Source organism: Eptatretus burgeri, chromosome 15, assembly GCF_056783735.1.
Source record: "Eptatretus burgeri isolate ZD-2024b chromosome 15, Ebu_testis_v1, whole genome shotgun sequence".
In the NCBI taxonomy this organism is placed as follows: Eukaryota; Metazoa; Chordata; class Myxini; order Myxiniformes; family Myxinidae; genus Eptatretus; species Eptatretus burgeri.
In genome coordinates, this window is record NC_140975.1 from 65,319,086 (window position 1) to 65,341,311 (window position 22,226).

A 22,226-nucleotide genomic window follows, 5' to 3' on the forward strand; every position below is an offset into this window, starting at 1 on the left:
AAAATCATTCCAAACGTATTTTTTAAGGATGCTATAAAGGACACACACAACATGCACAATTAACTTATTTAACGTTTTAAATAAAGTGGTGTAAAAGATGGTGCATCAACGGCAGTAATGTTCGGAAACAACTTTTTCTTATTTTTTTTCAACAGCCTCTAAAATGGTTATTTTATTTCAATTAAATTATACACTTGAATACTGCAGAACACAAATCGTCGTTCGTCCAAAAGCACTTCCAAAAACCTCCAGTTTAGCATTAATTAGACGAAATATTACACCAACTCGACCAATCACATTTGCCGCTCATGTGATCAGTGTTGGAGAACATTGAGATTCAGACAAAATTGAAGTTCATAGGAAATATAGATTGTGGTCAGAAACGCAAAACAAGAGTTGAAAAGACCCGTCTATGTCCTTTTTCTCAAGACCAGACGAGGTAAGGTGTTCTCTGAACTCCACAGAAGGAGTTGTTTTGATGCATTTGTAAAAATTATGTGTGTGTGAATTTCCACTCGAGTGTGGTCATACGGTGATTAGATGAATGCCGGCGGTCTCGCAGTCTCCATAGCACACAGCAAAAGTAGCAAAATGGGTTGTAATGGTGGAAGTTCAACCAAGATGCAGCCAATGCTCCTCAGAACCTGGGTCAAAAGTCCTGGTGGGAAACACATTGCAAAATATTGATTTTCAACAGACAAAAATACAAAGCTCGGGAAAGAGGAAAGCTCATCCGTAGTGGTTCCACGAAGATTCCATCAATGTTCCTCATAACCCGGGTCGAAAATCCGGATGGGAAATATGCCGCAAAATGTTGATTTTCAGCACATGAAAATACAAACGCCTGTGAAAAAGGAAAGTTCATCCAGTCAACATTAATAGACTGTGGGAAGTGTAGTAGGAACCGCTGATAGTCAAGAGGGAAAACAAAGAGAACCGAGTAGTGCTGGCATTTCTGAAAACCTCACGATAACGTGCCTCCTCACTCCTGTGATTCTTGTCTTTTAAATCCATTTCCGCCCACCGATGGAAAAATACTCGGGGTTGATTGGTTGTTCCTGATTTTAAACCATGCCCAGCTTATCCAAACATTCGCTAGCAGAGCGTCAGCATGTAAGGAACAAGCTTGGTGGATTAATTCTGCCTGCACTGTTGGTTCATTTAGAAAATGATGCATGTTAAAAATAGAAGCCATCACACATTTCTGAAACATTTTGATTCATTTTTGATGCAAATCATATTTTGATGTTTTTCTGAAAGAATGCATTGTTTTTATGCTTTATTTCTCTTCTGGAAGAAGTATGGCACCACCGATTGCACATGTGGTTGCAATGTTCAATTTTTTCCCGAATGGATGTGAGTTTGGATTTGAAGATGCCGGTCGGACTTGTTATCCAATTTTTCCTCTTTGAACTCGAATCGCATTTGTGTTGAAACTTTCCTTGGAAGGATTTTCTCTGACATACCATACAACTGTGGTTTAAATCTGTGGATCAATGTTTTTGTGACAGTGTGTTGTGTTTCTCAATTAAATTTTGTGCAACTGAAGCTTCAAGCACACAAATGTAATTATGGGAAATGCTGTGACAAATCCTGTTCAGGAGGGTGAGAACTTAAACATTCTTTGTCCAGTGATGGACATTCACACCAAGAACAACATGTTTAGTAGTAGCAATCCTTCCATGATGATATATTTCACGAAAGATAGGCTGTCATGTGCCTGTATATTTAAAAAGTTGAATTTTTGTCTCATGTTTATCAAACCAAATAATGTTCTTGTTCAATTCTGGCCAATAATATCGGAATAAAATAGAATTAAGAATGTATACAGACAGCACCAACCTCTTCACAATTAATAGTAATATTTGAATTCGTATTTTGATTTTAAAATTATTTCCAAGGAAAGAAAACAAAACTGAACACAAACTGAAGTCTCTTCCTGATGGAGTGTTTAATAAACTCACTGAACTAACGGTGCTGTATCTGGATGACAACAAGATTCAGTCCATTCCGAGTGGAGTTTTTGATAAACTTACACAGTTGACAACGCTTGAACTGGATCGTAATCAGCTAAAGTCTCTCCCCATGGGAATCTTTGATAAACTCACGAAGCTAACATATCTGGAGCTGTACAGCAACCAGCTGAAGTCTTTTCCTGACTCCACGTGAAACTTGGATAACAAATTCATTTAACATCAGATACTTTTACTCTGAACATAATTCATACAGATAATGTTCATCCATGAATACAAAAATTAAACTTTGAATAGTAGTTGATATATTCCATTTGCTGAACCAGAAACACGAAACACCAATAAATACAAAACATTTCCGAAATAGATGACCTTTGTGCGGTTAAAAAAGATGAAAATCATAAGGTGATACATCTGGACAACATGGGGAGTGGTTCAAGATTTTGTAATGCATCTCTGCAGTGGTACCCATATCCTGGAAGGACTTTACCAATGTAAATATCAAGGACTCAAAATGCTTTGACAGCATGACATATTATTCACCGTACTTGTTTCACAATTTATGCTAAATTAGGTCACGACCCCTACATAGTTTACAAACTATGTTAATACAGTAAATCCTTAGATATCATGATGGTTACATTCTTGGAAAATGCCATGGTATTCAAAACCGTGATAGTGAAAACCAATTTCTTCTTAGAATAATGGGGTTAGGTTCCTCGGCACTCAATAAAATATAGAGGAAAGTCGGTGGCGGTCGCCCAAAATAAACACATCACAATTTAAATAAACATGTAAAATCAACATAAATTGGCTTTATGATGAAGTCTCCTGTGTGTTGAAGTAGATTAAATGTTCAGAAGCTATTAATCTCTTAAATCGTTTTCCTTTATAATGTGTTGATGTCTTTCTTTCATAAATTGCTCTGTAGTTCCATAAACCAGTGAACATATAAGATGAAAACGAATTACTTTTATTTTTCGTTTTACACTTTGGCACCATTTCATTATTAAATGTGTACAACAGCCTCGTGGTGTGACATACACATCACAGCTCAGTTTAAAAACTGTGATTGGTCGAAATTAAGCCCAACAATAACTAAATCGGTGCACAAAGAGGATGCCAAAGCAATTCATTAAAACCCACGATATTCCTACACTCGATATTATATGGTTGACTGCACTGTATAATAAATAATTGATGTTGTTCTTTGTTTTTATATTATAAATTCATATTTTTGAAATCATCTGCCAAGTGTAAATTTACAAAGAAACGAGACTTTTGATGATCGATGAACAAACGCGACCCCATAAGATGAGTCTCTATATCATAAACTGCACTCGGTTTTTTTTACGCGCTCCAAGTTGTGATTTAAGTTTTTTTTAACACTTTTAGGAAGAATGAAATGAGCGATAGCTGAAAACATCCCAGGCTTTTGTACATTGTGTGAACAGTGAGAATTTTAGTGTTTTATAATAATAATTATCAAAGGTATATTTGATATGTTTTGTGTTTGAATCATTAAACTTATTAAAGACAGAAGACGAGGATGGAATAAAGAGAGCTCGAGGTCCATAATGAAAGGAATCATTTTTAATTTCTTCTTGAATTTCTAAGATTGAAATGTTTTTATTTTAATATTTCCTCTTGCTTGATAATAATAAGTAAAAGCTCCTTTTAGGAGGAGTGTGTGAAGGTTTCAATTAATTAAATTTTAAAAGCCCATGGAATTGCTGCGACACAAATTATGCACACAAGCATCAGTCTCAGTGCTTTCATAGTCAAGGATTACAGGGATTACAAGGAAATTATGTGCATGAGGAAGCCATTCGGCCCATCATGCCTGCACCACACCAACAGCAGATTTACTAAATCCGTCAATACCCCTTCCCTTCATGTGCAGTCTTTTTGGCTGCAACACTGGCACTCATTTCACTGACCTCAGAAGGATGACAGTTTGAGTCAACCCTGTGGTGTTAATTCAGCAGCCAATGGGGCTTTAACTCAGGACCCTAGGATCCAAAGCCACCACCCCAACCACAAATCCTCACACCCCCCACCACCACAACTCATTTTTTCTCTTTCAGCACCTTTTCCGTATTTCAGTGTCCTCACAAGACTCAGTGAGTACGGGAGGTCAGCGGTTCGAACCACCGCCAAGTCATCCAAAAAACATTAAAATGGTACATGCTGCTTTCTTGATGGATACTCAGCATTTAAAAGGATAGATCATGGAAAAAACCCCAGACTCAGTTGTGATTCCTCCTTGATTGTCCTGCTGAGTATGGAAAGAAAATTAACGTCTCAAAGATAATGTTGCTGCTACCCAGGATGCTCTGGGAAGTGACATTATTTCTCCCAATCTCAACAGCCTGTGTTTGTGTGAAGGTCAAGGTTGATGTTGTCATATATATATATATATATATATATATATATATATATATATATATATATATATATATATATATATGTATATATATATATATATATATATATATATATATATATATATATATATATATATATATATATATATATATATATATATATATATATATATATATATATATATATATATATATATATATATATATATATATATATATATATATATATATATATATATATATATATATATATATATATATATATATATATATATATATATATATATGTAAGCCTGGTGTTGGCGCAGTGGTTAGTGCAGTGGCTTGGGACCCAAAAGGTCCTGAGTTCAAGCCCTGTTGGGACACTGAATATATATATATATATATATATATATATATATATATATATATATATATATATATATATATATATATATATATATATATATATATATATATATATCCAAGTCGAAAACACTAGGGGGTTGACTCAGCTTTCCATCCTTCCAAGGTCGGCGGAATGAGTACCAGTGTAACTGGTCCCGGTGTATTCCCTGGTTAGAATAGGTGTACCATATCCCTGTGTCGTAAGTGGTGACCAAGGTTGCGTCAGGAAGGGCATCCGGCGTAAAAACCTATGCCAAATCATTATGCGGCCAACAAAACGAGACGGTTGATCCGCTGTGGCGACCCCTAACGGGAGCTAGCCAAAAGAAGAAGAAGATATATATATATATATATATATATATATATATATATATATATATATATATATATAATGTCTAAATTTATGCGTAAGTGTCACAACTCCTCCCTGAGTCTTGGAGCCTGTAAAAAACAAAAACGAACGTGTAGTAATGAAAGAAAAATACATTAACTAACAAGTTTTTGATTTTATTATTCATGAATTTGATTGATTTTTCTTGAGGGTTTTAAAAACAGGGAATCAACAATAACCAAAATCATTTTTATAACAATTAAAACAATACTGATTGTTTAAATAGTCTTTTCCAGTCAATTCAAAATATTTCACAAAAACAAGTAAGATTTGTTAATCACACTTTGACACGAGATGGGACAGAAACAGACTTCAGCTGGTTTTGGTCCAGACCCAAAGCTGTGAGACTGGTTAGTTTATCAAACACTCCATGAGGGAGAGATTGGAACTTGTTACAACACAGACCCAGCTCTGTGAGACTGGTAAGTTTATCAAACACTCCACTGGGAAGAGACTGCAGTTGGTCACAAGAGAAAGGCGTTCAGTTCAGTTTGTTTGTGATGAAATTGAAGAGTAAACACCGTGGTATATCCTATTATATTTCTGCAAGCAGAAGCCCATGGTAAAAGTACCATGATAGAAATAGAAAGAAAAGGAATCCTGGTTGAAAGAGATCAAAACTGTGAGGTTAAATAAGGAATGTCTTGAGTTGTAATTGGATGCATCTGGAACATAAAGAAAATAAAATAGTAAAATCAGTTTAACAACTTTTTTGATTTATTCAAAAATGTTATCTCGTAAATCTGTCATAAATGTTTCACTATTTGCATTTCATATGCGTGAAGATGCAATCTCTTGTGTGCAAACTCGTTTTTTTAAATATTAATTTTCCTGTAGGTTTGGATTAATTTAAAGCAACATTTACTTTATAATCTTTTCTCTTTCAGGACCATTTCCGTGTTGCAGGGGGGTGGTGGGGGGGGGGGGAGGGAAGGGCTGACAGACAGAAAGTAAGGAACATCTGCACAATATATAATGTGAAAAAGACCTCAAATCCCCCCCTCACCTCTCCACACCCACCACCACAAACCCCAAATGATCTACCTCTCCTCCAAAACCCCAAGACCCCAACCTCTGCCTCTCTACCCTCGCCTTCAACCACAAATACTCAACCCTATCCCCATCACAACTTCTGCTTGCATAGTTGCGATAGAGCTTCGTTAATACAGAGGACAATAGAACATCTGCACAATGTATAATGGCCTCCAAAGCCAGTCGCCAACTGGGAATCCTTTGTCATGCAAAGACCTTCCTTGGCCCACCTGAGGTCCTGACCACATACAAAGCTTTCGTCTGCAGCCTGATGGAGTACTGCTGTCCCCCTGGGCTGGTGCTCCTGCCTCTCACTATTCTCGGCTTCACCCTGTGAAAACCAAGGCATTCAGGATTATTGGCATCTCCCACAATGAGGCTGAGTCTTTGGACCTCTTACTCTCTCACTGCAGGCACGTCGGTCGGTGGTCTTTCTGTCTTCCACCATCTCCTCTCCAGTCTCAACCACCCTGCTCTGCGATTTGTCCCCACCATATTTCCACAGGGCGCTCAAGGTTCGACAACGACCCCTTCTGGTAAAACTACCAAAATCACGAATCACTGCTCACCGATATCCAGGGTGCATATCTGTGTGAAGAAACTGTGTAAATAAATGCCTTGATGTCCTCTGTCCTCCCTCCCCATTTACTGAGTAAATACACACATGAAGTCTCTTGGTCTCTGAGTGATTTGAGTTTCCCTGATCACAAACGACTTTAGTTATTTATCGTCCCTTATAGGACAGATTGGGTTTTGGATGATAAACGTCCACACGGAAAACATCCCACATCTACTCAGGATGGAACCACCATTTGCGTGTCGGGTGTGAGGGAGGACCACACATTGCACAGCCGGCTCAGACGTTCCAAATGAACACAGTAGCACCTTCCTCTGTGACTTGTTTTATACACAACGTTAAATAACACCAGGCAGGTTGACTCACACTGTCATACCCTTCCAAGGTCAGCAAAAATGAGTACCGGATGATTGGAAACAGGGGGCACTGCATCAGTGGCATCGCCATGCTCCCAGAAATGATGCAACCAGCAACCACAGGTTCCATATGAAATTTTAAAAAGTATACATTTTATTAAAATAAGTAAGTACAATATTGTTTATCACACTTTCCTATAAGATGGGACAAGAACAGATTGGAGCTGGTTTCGGTCCAGACCCAAAACTGTGAGACTAGTTAGTTTATCAAACACTCCATGAGGGAGAGATTGGAGCTTGTTGCCCCACAGATACAGCTTTGTGAGACTAGTTAGTTTATCAAACATTCCACTGGGAAGAGACTGTAGTTTGTTACAAGTTTACATCAGCATTCAATCGAGTTTGTTTGTGATGATATTAAAGAGTAAACTTGGTGGTTTTATCATACTATACTTCAAATTTATCCCCATAATACTTAGTGGGGTTTTTTTTACTCCATTGCTGGGGACCTAAATTGGGGTTTACATGACATCAACTCGAAATAACCCAGAATCCAACCATTAGCTCTTCCAGGAGTCTTGACTTTGGAAACAAAAAAAAAACAAAAACAAAAAAAGCCCTGCCAATTACAAGATAACTAATCAACTAATTAAACCATTAACCTTCAAGACTATTTTCAACACAATATTATACATGTGGTTGTACTTCTTTTATTCTCATTCTGATGAACCGTAAACTGCAGTTGGTTACAAGTTAACAGGATTCAGGTCAAGATCTTCGGTGTTGTCAAAGTAAATTCGTTACAAAGGTTATACTGGGTGGTTTGCCATTACCTTCCCAGCAGTAGTTAGGGTAGGCATTTGAAATGTGTTCAGGGTGCCGGCGATAATTTGCCTACTCCTTACGAAGGATACCGTGGGATCTTTAACATACACCAACTCATGCCGGTAGATGGGATTCCAATTTAACGTCCCTCCAAGGGATGTTAGTAGGGGAATTTTGTTGGTTCTGGGACTATCCAATTTCCCCCATTGACTTTAATGTTAACTCAGGGAAAAAGTATTTGACCCATCAATAAAAAACGAGTAAATTTTTACTCTCAAAAAGATCTATTCTGGCACCTCCTTCACTCATCCTGCACCAGCTTCTCCACATTAAATTGTTTTTGGGAGAAAGCTCTTCCATGAGCCTCGACTATGCAACCAAAACTTTTTTTAAAGGTTTTTTTTATCCCTCCCCATGATTTTATTTTACCCCCCACCCCTCAACCCTGACCCCTGACCACCCAACCTCTACTCTCTTTCTCTTACATATTTATACTCCCATTTGAACAGAGATTCATTCCCTTTATATCCCGACTTACAGACAAAACTCCCACATTTGCTGTGATGGTGATTTTTAAAGAAATTCCAACAGACAGGTGAGTTGATTTGTACATAAGTGTATCTATACATAATTACTTGGTGATATGTATATATATATATATATATATATATATATATATATATATATATATATATATATATATATATATATATATATATATATATATATATATTCGGTTGTCTTTCTGTCTTCTCCCGTCTCCTCTCTGGTTTCACCCCACTTGCTCTGTCTGCAATATGTCCCCCTCATATTTCCACTGGTCATGTGAATATCTCAAGGCTTGAAAAAAAACAAAACAAGAATAAAGACCCCCTGATGTGGTATAAACCCCAAGCACACACAAATTAATAGAACAAGTTCAGACACCAAAACCGACACCACCACAAAAACACCAAAGTTCATCCTCATCTTCTCATGGGCCTCATTAGTTATTATGCCAATAAGTTGATGATGTGGGTGAAACATAGAAGTAGTTCTGACCTGATTATACCAAACAGGTGAATCACTCAGACCTGGGGTGTGTTCCGTTCGGAATCAAGCCACTTTCTAACGGAACACACCCACTTATTTTATCAAAATGGCTGCTGTAGTCGGATTTAAAACAATTGGTGGTTATTTCTTCACTTCTCCTGTCACAGAGGACGATATTGAAAAGCAAAATTCATACTTTTGTTACTTCCGTCACTGAAGGTGAAGGAAGTTATGTTTTCACCCCCTCTCTGTTTGTTTGCTTGTTTGTCTCTTTCTTTGTATGCAGGATAGCTCAAAAAGTTGTGCATGGAACCAGATGACATTTAGTGGGCAGGTTGGGTGTGTGACAGGACAGGTTGGACGAACCGTTTCAATTGTGGTGAAGATCCGTATCCATCCACGAGAATTTTGAAAGTGCTTCTTCACCATTGAGAGATCGGGCTAAACTAATATGTAGCACGATATCTCAAAAAAGTTGGAGACGGATTTGGATGAAACTTGGTGGACACGTTGGGTGTGTGACAAGGAACAATTGATTCAATTTTGGTGAAGATCCGAATTCAGATCTGGATTCGAGAATTTTTTAAAGTGATTCTTCACCACTGAGAGAGAGGGTCAACAACGTTATATATAGCATGATATATCAAAAATGTATCAGGCCCGATATGTTCTCGTGGATCAGGCATTGCGTGTCGGAGGTATGCCCTCTACCGAGTGCCCTTCTAGTTGATTACACTTTCATCCTAATTCTTTAAAATCTACGAACATGCAAAACATTAAATTCCCATAATCAAGAGCAAAAGCAAAAGCAAAAGAAGGCAATGAGAAAGAGCTTACTTTGATGACAAAGCCAGGTTCTCAGTTAACTTTAATGAATTATGGTATTCAAATTCCATATTTATAGATACAGGAAAGCAGGAATCGGGTACAATGAGCTTGAGCTAAGTGCCAAAAGCTCTCTTGGTATCAGCGACACAACAAGAAGGATGAACATTGAACACAAACACAATTCCATCCTCAAAACAAAGCTAAAGGTTGACCATACTTTAACAGATAAACCAACAGCAGCTTCAAACAAGTCACTTCATGTCCAATGCAATTGTTAATATTGAAATAGTTATAATAACAGGTACAATCATAATCGCAGGTACACACATGCATATTAAGGCAACAATGATAACCAGTATCTGGAGTTATAATTTCAGTTAATTTCCAAAATACATTCAGTGTAATCTTAAGCCAATATTAAAATAGAATCTCTGCACTTCCACGGCAGCCTAATTATTTTAAAATTTACTTCTTCATTTAATTTTTTAATGAAAACCTCTTCTCAGTGGAGTTTTTGAGAAATTAAACCAAATCGAAGATATGTTTCTATCTCAAAAGCACCTCCAGTCTCTCCCAAACGAAGTGTTTGATAAACTAACACAACTCACATATCTGGCTCTGAGTACCAACCAGCTCCAGTCTCTCCCTTATGGAGTGTTTGAGAAACTAACACTACTCACAACATTGTATCTCCACACAAACCGGCTGAAGTCTGTTCCTCATTCATTCATTTCTTAACAATAGTTTTGTTTTTTTTCACTTTCCTCATTCATATTATGGAATGCCTGCTCGTCATAGCTACAGATCACTGTGTACATCGCTTTTGCAAATGCTATAGTTTTCAAATTAGAAGCTTGGATTAATTTTCCACAATCTAATCTCACGGACGAATTCAAGTATATCATCAAAATATTATTTCGGTTTTGAGGATCGGATATTGTCTGGACTAAACAAGTGTCGAAATCTGTTGTGAAATCTGATAATTTAAAGAAATAGCAAGTCTTATAACTAAGCCTATATACCTATTTACTTTAAGCAAGAAAGTCTATGGTTCCTCCTCTGTACCGAGGTATGACAGAAGTAAATAGACACCATGATTTTAAAAGAATTTATTTATTTAACATTTGAAGTATATTTCATCCATTTTCTTACATACACTAGTATTTGGTAGACTTGCCATTTGCAGATTTCAATGTTTTCCTCTTTCAGGCAAAGAACTAACGAGTTCCGAAATTTTCTCTTGTGGGATCTCTGCCCAGGCTTCACGAAAAAGGTTCAGCAATTCTGTCCTTCATTTTGGTTTCCTGGACTTTTTCCACACAGTTCAATCCAATATGGCCTAAAGGTGTTCAATGGGATTCATATCAGGAGACTGACTTGGCCAAGGAAGTCGTTTGATCCCATTTCTGTCCTGCCATTTTTTGGTCTTTTTTGCAGTGTAGCATGGCGCTCCATCTTCCATGAACAGGGTGTTATTTTTGACCATCTGAGCAGTGGAGAAGACGGGGAGATGTACATCCTCAAGGATTGAAATGTGGGTCGTCATGTTGATGTTGCCGACACATACCACAAGCTCTGACTGACCAATGCTCCAGATTACTTCCCACACCATCACTGAAAAACCACCGTGTTTGACAGTTGGCTGCAATTGGTTCAAAGAGAACTCTTGACTGGGAAGTCTCCAGACCCATACACGTCCACTGTAAGAAAATTGAGGAAATTGGGAATCATCTGAAAAAATTAGTTTGCCAAAACTCCAAGGGTCTGTTGGCCATCTTGTCAGCCAACTTCTTCCTCCTTTGAATGTTGGCTGGTCTACGAAGAGGTTTTCTCCTCACTGCTCTCCATTAGTAGTCCAGTTGGTGAAGGTACCGCACGGCAGTTCTTGAGCTAACTTGGACCTCCTCTGCAACATCTGCTGCCTTGCAACGGAGAGTTTTCTCAATGGATTGGTTGACAGCTCGAAGACGCTTTTCTGAGGGCCCAGGTCGACCAGAACGGGAAGCTGTGGATTCCTTGCCTTCGCTGGTGAATTGCACAATCACCCGATTGTCCATAGAAAGTAGAATGCCAAGGTTCTGAGATATCTGATGCTGGCTGACTCCACCTTCTGATTTACCAACAATTCGTCCTCTTTGAAAATTGCAAAGATTGTGTGCTCCCTGGGTTTAAAGCATAGTTAATTGTCATACACGAGCCAGGAACTCGTTTCTGCAGATATATTGTTGAATATTAGGACAAATCACGGAGTAAAACTTGCTTTACACAGATAAAATGAATACATTTAAGGTGTTTGTTTACTTCTGTCATGTCTGTATATACACAACAAAATGTGAAATTTTCAAAGCATTAAACTTATATTTTTCTACTTAAAGAATTATATTGAGTTATCAAAAGATTTCGGAATGTGCCAAAATGAAACAGCTTTGTTGAGCTTTATGATTGAATGCATTCACTACCTGACCTCATGCCCTGCCCCCAGAGGACTGCCTATCCATCGCGTCTGCCAGATCTCTGTCTATATTTTCGGAGGTTCAGGAGGTGCTCTACAGGGAATCAAAGCTAATCTGGTGAAAAACAGGTATTTTAAAATAAAGTAACATTTGCGCGGACCGCGAACCGACGTACCACGTGACGCATGCATAGCCGAGCAGGTAATGTGGCGGAGTATCTGCAATGTTTATCTCACGGGAAATTAAACTTTGCGATGTCTCCAGGGTTGTTCTATGTAAACAGCAACTCTTTTGTGGATAAAGTCATTATTTGACCAAATTAATTTAAAGTTAAATTTAAAGTTAAATGGCTTTAAAGTTAAAGGGATCCTATATGGTATGCAGCCACAGCCTTGCCAGCCATTGTTCATCTCCATTTAATTGGATTGCTTGCTTGAGTGCTTAAGCCACTTGATGAGTGCCGTCCAGTCGATAGCAGTACAGTTCGTGTCCCTATCGGGGTGTACATTCGGCAGTTGCTACAAGGTAGAGGTACATGATTTACAAAAGTTATATGGTTTCTCTTTGTGAGTCTCAAAGCAAAATGTATTTGATAACACACAATTTCCAAGCCGTTTGCTGTATTAATGTGTTTTCTAAATGACAGAGCCAAACTTTTTTTCCACCCATCACATGATGATTGGCAGCTGTTTCTAAAGATTACAGTTTATGCGTATCTCCCTGAAACGTCGATAATGCAAAGTCGTTTTAATAATTTGTTTGTGGAAATCCCCCCTCCCCCAAACAAGGATGAGAGATACTCAAGAAGGTTTTTGGGTTGTATACAGTACGTACTGTAGTCAGTAATCACTCTGACTCCAATCTGCCGATTTCTGAAGAATTGCCAATATCGGCCAAGCACGAATACTGTGTGTGTGTGTGTGTGTGTGTGTGTGTGTGTGTGTGTGTGTGTGTGTGTGTGTGTGTGTGTGTGTGTGTGTCTGTGTGTGTCTGTGTGTGTCTGTGTGTGTTGTTTTTAAAGCATAACATTTTCTCTTTGCTAGCTCCCCTCCCCTCACCCACCTCTCTCTCTCTCTCTCTCTCTCTCTCTCTCTCTCTCTCTCTCTCTCTCTCTCTCTCTCTCTCTCTCTCTCTCTCTCTCTGTTCCATCCTCGCTCTGCCCCCACCTAATACAGAGCAGCACCCTCCCACACATCTCTCTCCTCTCTCTGGACATTTCCTGGTGGTGATTATTCCTGGACGGTGTTCCTCTCCAGATGTGTCTGGGCAGTGTTTCTCTCTGGACAGTTTGGCTCCGGATGCGTTTGGGTGGTGTTTGTCTCCGGACAGTTCCCCCTCCCTCCTCTCTCTTTCTCCCTCCACCTCCTCACTCTTTCTCGCACCATTCTTTTTCTCTCCTCTCTCTTCCCACCCCCCCCCACCCCAAACCTAAAAAGAAACTGATTAAACAAATATCGCACAAAAAAATCTACTTTTTCATTTATTTTTTGAGCAAAAGGATCCAACATTCAACTTCTTTGTCAGAAAGAGTATGTGAACCTTTATCTTCAGAAACTGGTGTCACCCCCTTGAACAGAAATAACTTCAACCAAACGTTTCCGGTAACTCATGATCAGTCCTGCATATCGACTTGGAGGAATTTTGGCCCATTCCTCCTTACAGAACTGCTTCAACTCAGAGATATTTGTGGGCTTTCTTGCATGATTGGCTTGCTTCAGGTTCTGTCACACCATTTAAATTGGGTTAATGCCTGGACGTCAACTTGGCCATTCCAAAATGCAAAATCTTTTCTGCTTCATCCAATCTGTTGTAGATGTACTTGTCTGTTTAGGATCTTCATCTTGCTGCATGATCCACTTTCTGTTAAGCTTCAGCTCACAGACGGATGTCCTGACATTCTCCTGTGGAATTTCCTAGTGCAATCCAAAATTCATGGTTCCGTCAACAATGGCAAGCCATCCAGGTCTTGAGGCTGCAAAGTGGATTGGTGGAGCCCACTATATTTACGAATGGTCTTGTAACCCCTTCTAGACCAATGAGCATCGACAACTCTTTTTCTGAGGTCCACAGAAATCTTTTTTGATCGGGGCATGACACGCTTCCACAAACCTGTGTGGTGTAGACCAGACTGGTGGTGATGAACAAAGTATATATTCTTTTCATATAGGGCAGCGGCACCCAAACTCACTCATGATTGTCATCCCATTAATTTAAACACATAACTGTAATTACCCCCTTAAATGAGCTGATTAACGAAGAGGTTGACATACTTTTTCCAACAAAGAAATTTAATGATGGATCATTTGGCTCAATAAATAAATGAAAAGGTAGAATTTTTTGTGTGCTGTTTGTTTAATCATGTTCTCTTTGTCTATTATGACTTAAATAAATATCTGATCACATTTTAGGTAAAATTTACACAGAAATACAGAAAATTCTAAAGTGTTCACAAACTTTTTCTCACCGCTGTATTTTCCCAACAGAGACTGTTTGAAGTAGAAATGAAATCAGGGCATGTTATTTTAAATATTTAAAGCTTGGCAGGTATCACATTAGTTGAACTTTAGAAATCCCCTCATACTTTTATACCTGAGATGTATCTTTAGTGGATACAGGTGTCCTTGATGCACAACTCCTTCCAGAGTCCTTCCAACTCCACAACTCCTCCTTCCTTCCAGAGTCACAACCTGCATCGCCAAGAAGAACAAGGACCACATCAGCCTGAAACCGCACAAACCTCAATTTCACTTCAAATAACACAACATCCTTACATTGACATGTATACAATACAGTTTCATCCCAGCTGGAAAGAAATCTTGGAGTTTCCCAAAATGAACCAAACCACCCCTCAGGACTATGGTGGTTTCAAAAGATGGCCCACCACCATTTCTCAGGTCAACGTTGTGATGATAAATGAATACTACATGTAGAAAGTTCTCATGTTAAACTAGAAGTACCAAAAACAATCTTGAAATTAACATAGAAAACTAGAAGGACACACTTCGACGTCACAATTTCACCAGATATACCTCCGCCCACATTATTACATCATTATACATACTTTTGCCAAGTTCAATTTAAACCCCTGAACCCAGATTCAAAATATTAAATATTTCTGGTTGCCAGACCATGTGTCCGATCAGGTTGAAATATAAAACAACTATTCCCCATGAATAGCCATATTCGATCTAATATGGCTGCCAGACCATGTGACCTATTAATTATTCAGGAACACTCTGGTATCCACAAGGCTTGGAGAACATGTGTGTGAAGTTTCACCTTGATCTGTCCATCCGTTCTGGAGATGATTTTTACAGATTTTAGGGGAAATGAAATATGGCTACCAAACCATGTGACCTATGACATAGCTGGAGAACTTTTTGTTCCTCATGGATAGGCGATCATACCTGCAAAATTTCACCTTGATCTGTTCAGCCGTTTCGGAGAACAAAATTTTTGAAGGGTTTTAATGTTAAAAACAATATGGCTGCCAAACCATGTGACCGATGACATCAATTTTTTCCCCATACAATTTAACACTTTGACCCTCAAAATTTTTCATACTGATCGGATAAAGCGCTTGATGTTTGCAATTATGACATCATAACGAAGCCACCTAAAACGTCAATAAATCACACTTGTTTCCCATGGGGAGTACTTCACATGTGCTAAGTTTCAATTTTTTCCATGAAGCGGTTTCGGAGATACAGAGATTCAAAGTCTTTCCTTGTTCCCAACATGGCTGCCACACCAGGTGATCTATGATATCATAATTATGATTAAAATATTCTACATGGCTGGTTACAGCTTATGGTGAAAAATTCGTATCAATCAGATAGGTGGTTGCAGAGAAAACAGCATATGCAGACGGACGGACCGACAACCCGAAAACATAATACCACTGGCGACTTCGTCAGCGAAGGCATAATTAATCTATATATTACTAAAACTCTCATCTTGTATGTATGTATGTATGTATGTATGTATGTATGTTTGTATGTACGTTCCCGAAATACAGCTAAAACGGTACACGATAGCACAAAATTTTAGTGCCACCTTACTCAACATTTGCCTGCAGTGTGCAGTGTCAAGTTTCGTTCAAATCAGCAACGAAAAAATTATTAAAAAATCAATTCACGATTCAGTCAAGTACTCTTCGGGAGAGTTTGATCAATGTAAACATCCTCAGCGGTCTCGTTCCCTGGAGCTATCTTTTTTTCTCTCTCTCTTGAAATGATTTTTTTTCATCAACCGCTGTCACAAGGGGAACCCAACGGGTTCACGGGTCATCGAGTAAATTCTAAAAGTCTGAATTATTATCGACTTAACATGTACCCTTTTTCATGTGAGGGATAGGATAATTTATTTACTTGTTTTAAATGTGAATAAGAAGAAACTCATCATGTTCAGAATATCAAATCTTCAACATTATTTAATTATCATCTTGAAGAAAAGATATTGTAATGGATGTGGCCTGGATAACTCCCAAAGGTCGGTGTCTATCAATAGACCAGACGTCATCTATTACACTCATATGTAGCCGGATCTTTGTTCCCAGGGTCGGGTTAGTGTACCTTTGAGATGAATGAAGCATATGGGGAACCGTGCCTGCGACTGAATAATGGCTATGAGTTGTCTGAGCAAACCAGCATTGCGTGTCACACCCTATCATCTATCAAACCAAGTAATGACTTGGGCCAATTGATCATTGGAGCGCTATCTCAGACCAAATCCGAGCATGTTCTTTCAGTCAGACCAAACTGTTCGAGTTTCATGTATTTGAAAGAACAAGTCACAATATCAACTCCATCATTAATTTATTACACAAGCAGGAAATTGGCAGGAGAAATGGCGTTGGGAAGTCAATTGGGGAAATGGTGGAAGAATTCAGGAAAAGCAAGACAAAAAGCGATAATAAAGGCATAAAGGCAAGCGATATTCATAAATGTACAGCACACACACATTTCCACTTATCCCCTATGAGATATGCCCACCTTGGATGCCTTCCAATTACTTAGCACCTTTACGTTAAATTTATCCAGACAAACGGAGAAAGAAACGGGAGTGTAAGGAGAGGTGCGAGAAATAGTTGTGAGAAATAAGTGGTGTTGGTTTTTTTTTTACATGCCCAGATGTGCTTTCTGCAATCCTTGCTGGAGCTGTGGTCGTTTACTGCATGGCGGTTTGGGTTCACCTCCCACGCACTCCCTCCTAGTCTCCTTCCTCCACTGAGTCAGCACCTCGGTTGTGCAGGGGTTGCTGGATGTTCCCTTGGCTGAACATGATGGACTATGTGGCTGACGGGAATCTCGTCTGTGATACAAGGTGAGGCGGTGGCTCTGTGGTAATGTGGTAATAACCGGTTTATGGGAAGGTGCGCCGAGCTTGAGGTATGCATCAGAGTGTGTGCTTGGGTTGGATTGAAATTGGGTTGGAGGGTCGTGCTCAAAAAAAGTGGGTTGGAGGGTCGTGCTCAACTGTCAGATTTGATGGATGGCTTCCATTTGCGGGGAGGGGGGGGGGGAGTGGGAGCTGCCACATAGCATCCTCGACTTGCTCAAGCCGATTGTGCTAGATTCACCGCTAGTTTATCGGCTACAAAGGTAGGATGTGGGGATGTTGTGATGCGTTAGCAAGAAATGGTTCCAATTGAGAGTGTCAAGGAAAGAAAGAACATGAACTTAGTCTAACTCACATTCGCAATGCACATCTATCCCCATGAACGTGACATAAGTTAATTGCAAAACAGAATACATTGGCATAACTATCGTTAATCTTATTTGAAAACGCTTTGTCCACCCAGGGGGTTCACAACTATTCTCCCATGGTTTACACCCATTTCAATATTAAAGAGTTCACCATCAAGCTCATATTAAGTTCATTAAACAATCTTGAAAATGAAAACTTGGGATTCATTCAGGAATGTGACAAAACTATTATTGCACGGACAACAAAGTTTGAACATCATTAATTCACAGCATTTTGCACAAATTATAAATCCATGATATGATTTGTGAGGGATAAACAAGGGATTGAAAAGAAAGGATTTAAAATGGGAATCAGGAACAGACTCAATTGACTGGTGTGCAAGATGAGCTTTTGGAGATTAATTAGTTCATCAAACACTCCACTAGGAAGAGACTGGAGCTGATTGTTGTACAGATGCAGTTCCTTGAGTTGTGTTAGTTTATCAAACACTCCACTAGGAAGAGACTGGAGCTGATTGTTGTACAGATGCAGTTCCTTGAGTTGTGTTAGTTTATCAAACACTCCACTAGGAAGAGACTGGAGCTGATTGTTGTACAGATGCAGTTCCTTGAGTTGTGTTAGTTTATCAAACACTCCACTAGGAAGAGACTGGAGCTGATTGTTGTACAGATGCAGTTCCTTGAGTTGTGTTAGTTTATCAAACACTCCACTAGGAAGAGACTGGAGCTGATTGTTGTCCAGATGCAGTTCCTTGAGTTGTGTTAGTTTATCAAACACTCCACTAGGAAGAGACTGGAGCTGATTGTTGTACATATGCAGTTCCTTGAGTTGTGTTAGTTTATCAAACACTCCAGTGGAAAGAGACTGGAGCTGGTTTCTCTCTACCTCCAGATGTATTAGCTTCGTGAGTTTATCAAAGATTCCAATGGGGAGGAACTTTAGCTGATTACCATCCAGTTCAAGCTGTATCAGTTGTGTAAGTTTATCAAAAACTCCACTCAGAATGGACTGAAGCTTATTGCTTTCCAGATCCAGATGCGTTAGTCTGGTTAGTTTATCAAACACTCCTTCAGGGAGAGACTGGGATTCGTTTCGGGGTGGATACAGATTCGTCAGCTGAGTTAGTTTTGTCAAACACTTCACTGGGTGGAGACTTGGGCTGGTTGTTCTGCAGATCCAAACATGTTAGTTCAGTGAGTTTATCGAACACTCCATTCGGTAGGGGCTGGATTTGGTTTTGGTGTAAATACAGAATATTAAGTCTGATGAGTTTATCCAAATATACCTCCAGGAGAGAAATAACTTACACAAACATCTTTAAAATAATTAATCGTCTTATTCATGAGGCTGGGGAGGTAGTGGCCTGAAACTTTGCATGCATACTCAGGGAACTATGTGGGAGCGCATGAATGAAAATTGGGTAAATGTTTGGGTAAATTTAAAGTTTGGGTAAATTTAAACACCACTTTTGAAGATAATTAACACACCTCACTCATCCACCAAGTTTATTCATAACGCATCCAGAACTTTTTGAGATATCGTGCTATATATCGTTTTTGGCCCTACCTCTAAATGGTGAAGAATCACTATAAAAATTCTAGTCGTCGGTTCCGGGTCGTCACCAAAATCTAATCAATTCATCCTCGTCACATACCCAACATGTCCACCAAGTTTTGTATGAATCTTTTGAAGTTTGCCATAACCTTTTGAAATATCCTGCTCACAGACAGACAGACAGACAAATTAACAAGAAAGATGTCTTGCATAGCACGATACTTGCGAAATCAAAAAAAACAATAGTTGCCATGGAAACAGAAATTTGGTTACTTTGCAAATTTGATCCATTAAACGTTTTACATGATTGAATATTGTGCCATAGCAAATTTGGTTGATACATTTTGTAATTGCGGCCTAATAAGTGTTTTACATGTTTCAGATGGCCTTGATCTTGATTTTTGACTAAGTTTGACCAAATCCTCCTCACATATATTACACATACGTACAGATAAGCTGTGTAAGTTTCAATTTGATATTAAATTTTACTGAGGTTGAGCAATAATAATTTCACAGGAGGCCCATTAGATCATCATGGGGTGAAATTGTTGTCGTGGAAATCGTTGACATGTCAAAAGGACTAAATAGATCGTTTTGATTTTTGGTGACCCATATCTGTGACCCAATATGCAAATCCTGTTCAAATATCAAGTTATTGGGATGAAAATTGATTCTTTGATGTGACCTTCAGCTTTGACCTTTTGACCTCAAACAATAGGTTTCAGTGACCCAATATGCAAACGTTGTTCAAATTTTAAGTCAATCGGATGAAAAATGATGATTTTATGGGACCTTTACCTTTGAGCTTTAGAATATAAAAACAATATGTTTCTTGGCTTTGATTGGTGAACCAATTCCATGACGCAAGATGCAATTTCTGTTCAACCTGGCAGAGCACCCATTCTCCGGGTAGTTGGAGATTGCACATTCCTTTATGAATAAAGTTTCGTCTGCATATTGTATATGATGTAACTCGATAGAAGTTTCTGTGGGGTGTGTCTGAAGGGTGCAACGGGTCTACGGGTCAAAAGGGCTTAAGATGTTTTAGGGGAGCAAAGGGTGTAAATGCCTAAAGGGTCTAAGTGGTCCAAAGGGTATACTGGGGTCTATAATGGTCTTCAGGAGTCTAAAGATGTGTCAAGATCTAAAGAATATTTTCCAATAGCAGTTAGGGTTGAAAGGGGTTTGTGCCAGGTTTCAACAAAATTGGTCAAGTTTATTTAGTCGAAAGGTTAAAAAGTTTGAAGGGGTCAAAGTGGTCTAAATGTCTTCAGGAGTCTAAGTGGCCGAAAGGGTCTTTAGGTGTCTTAAAGGGTCTAAAGTATCTAAAGAGAGTGAATGGGCCGAAAGGTTCAAGAAATCTAAGCAGTCTAAAGGGTGTAAAGGTCGAAAGGGTATAAGAGGGGTATAAAGGGTCTTTAAAGTTCCAAAGGGCCCAAAATGTATGATGACCTTTAACCCAGAGAAGTATGATGTAAATGAAGCATAAATGCACCTTGCCCTAAGCTATCTAATGAGGGCAATTTTGTTGCAATTTTTTGCCGAGTTTTGGTGAAAAATGTCAAAATGGCTATAATTAGATCATTATTCTTAATGATGAGATCAAGGTTAAAAAAGAGGTCAACCACACATACTTTCTATTCACATTATTAGCCCCCATTGGACTTATTCCGAAAAACAGAGGCTTATGGGTTGGGTCTCGTCCGTCCGTGTGTTGGTCCGTCCACAGCCATTATCTCCGGCATGTAAGGACTGATTCTGTTAAGACTTGGCAAAAAGACAATACATGATGGTATACATATGCACATCATTTTGTTTCGCACTATGATCAAAGATGACTGACTGGTAGCCGTTTTAGGTGTAAAAACCTGGTGTTTAACACGTCTTCAACCATTTCTTGGACTTGCCTTTACCGATCTTGTTCAAATTTGGCACAGAGACCACGAATGATTGCTTACATATGCTCATCTTTCTTGTCGACATCAGATCCAATATGGCTGACTGGCGGCCATTTTGATACTTAAACATGTCCCCAACCATTTCTTCAACATGCATGGTCCAATTTTGTTCAAACTTGGTACAAACACAGTACATGATGGAACACACATGCATCTCACTTTATTATGTGATCTGGTCAAATATGGCGGACTGGTAGACTGGCGGATATTTTAGACCCCTCCCCTGGTATTAAACACGATCTTAACCATTTCTCAGACAAGCATTTACCAATCATGTTCAAACTTGGCATCCAGATAATGAATGATGGCCTATAAATGCATGTCATTTTTTTTCGAGATCAGATCCAAAATAGCTGACTGGCGGCCATTTTGGTACTTACGCAATCTTGCTCAATCGTACGCATTCTTCCATGTCACATGACCATTCAAGCCAGTTACGCTTTCACATAAATCTTGTAAATATGGGCGAGCCATTTAACTCCAGACAGCAAAATTACTAAAACTATGGGAGCTATTACGTTTTATGTCTTTTTCTTCTTATTGATGCAAAATTTCATTCTAAAAATCCCAGCCAGCTCCATGATCCAGCTCAGAAATTGATGCCGTTCAGAAATTTGGAGTGTTGGGAATGCAGGAAAAAAAAGAGCAACATTTCATTCCCCTGTGCTTGGGGGAGGCTTATTAATTAAACTGGTAACAGTTAGCTTTGTTGGAGTGAAGTAAGTTAACTCATCAGAAGAGCAATGGAGTACAGTAGAATAGCC

The 22,226-nt window shown here is 38.9% G+C and overlaps 1 protein-coding gene across 1 annotated transcript in view; it reads right to left on the minus strand.

Annotated features, from left to right (window-relative positions):
• Positions 1-22,226, minus strand: part of LOC147012359 (uncharacterized) — a 43,172-nt gene that overhangs the window by 19,688 nt on the left and 1,258 nt on the right. The window contains exons 2-4 of the mRNA XM_085856380.1: positions 18,366-19,118; positions 7,319-7,454; positions 5,479-5,592 (exon numbers count right to left, since the gene is read on the minus strand). Coding sequence (XP_085712506.1) covers positions 5,479-5,592; positions 7,319-7,454; positions 18,366-19,118 — 1,003 coding nt within the window. The remainder of the gene's footprint in view (positions 1-5,478; positions 5,593-7,318; positions 7,455-18,365; positions 19,119-22,226) is intronic.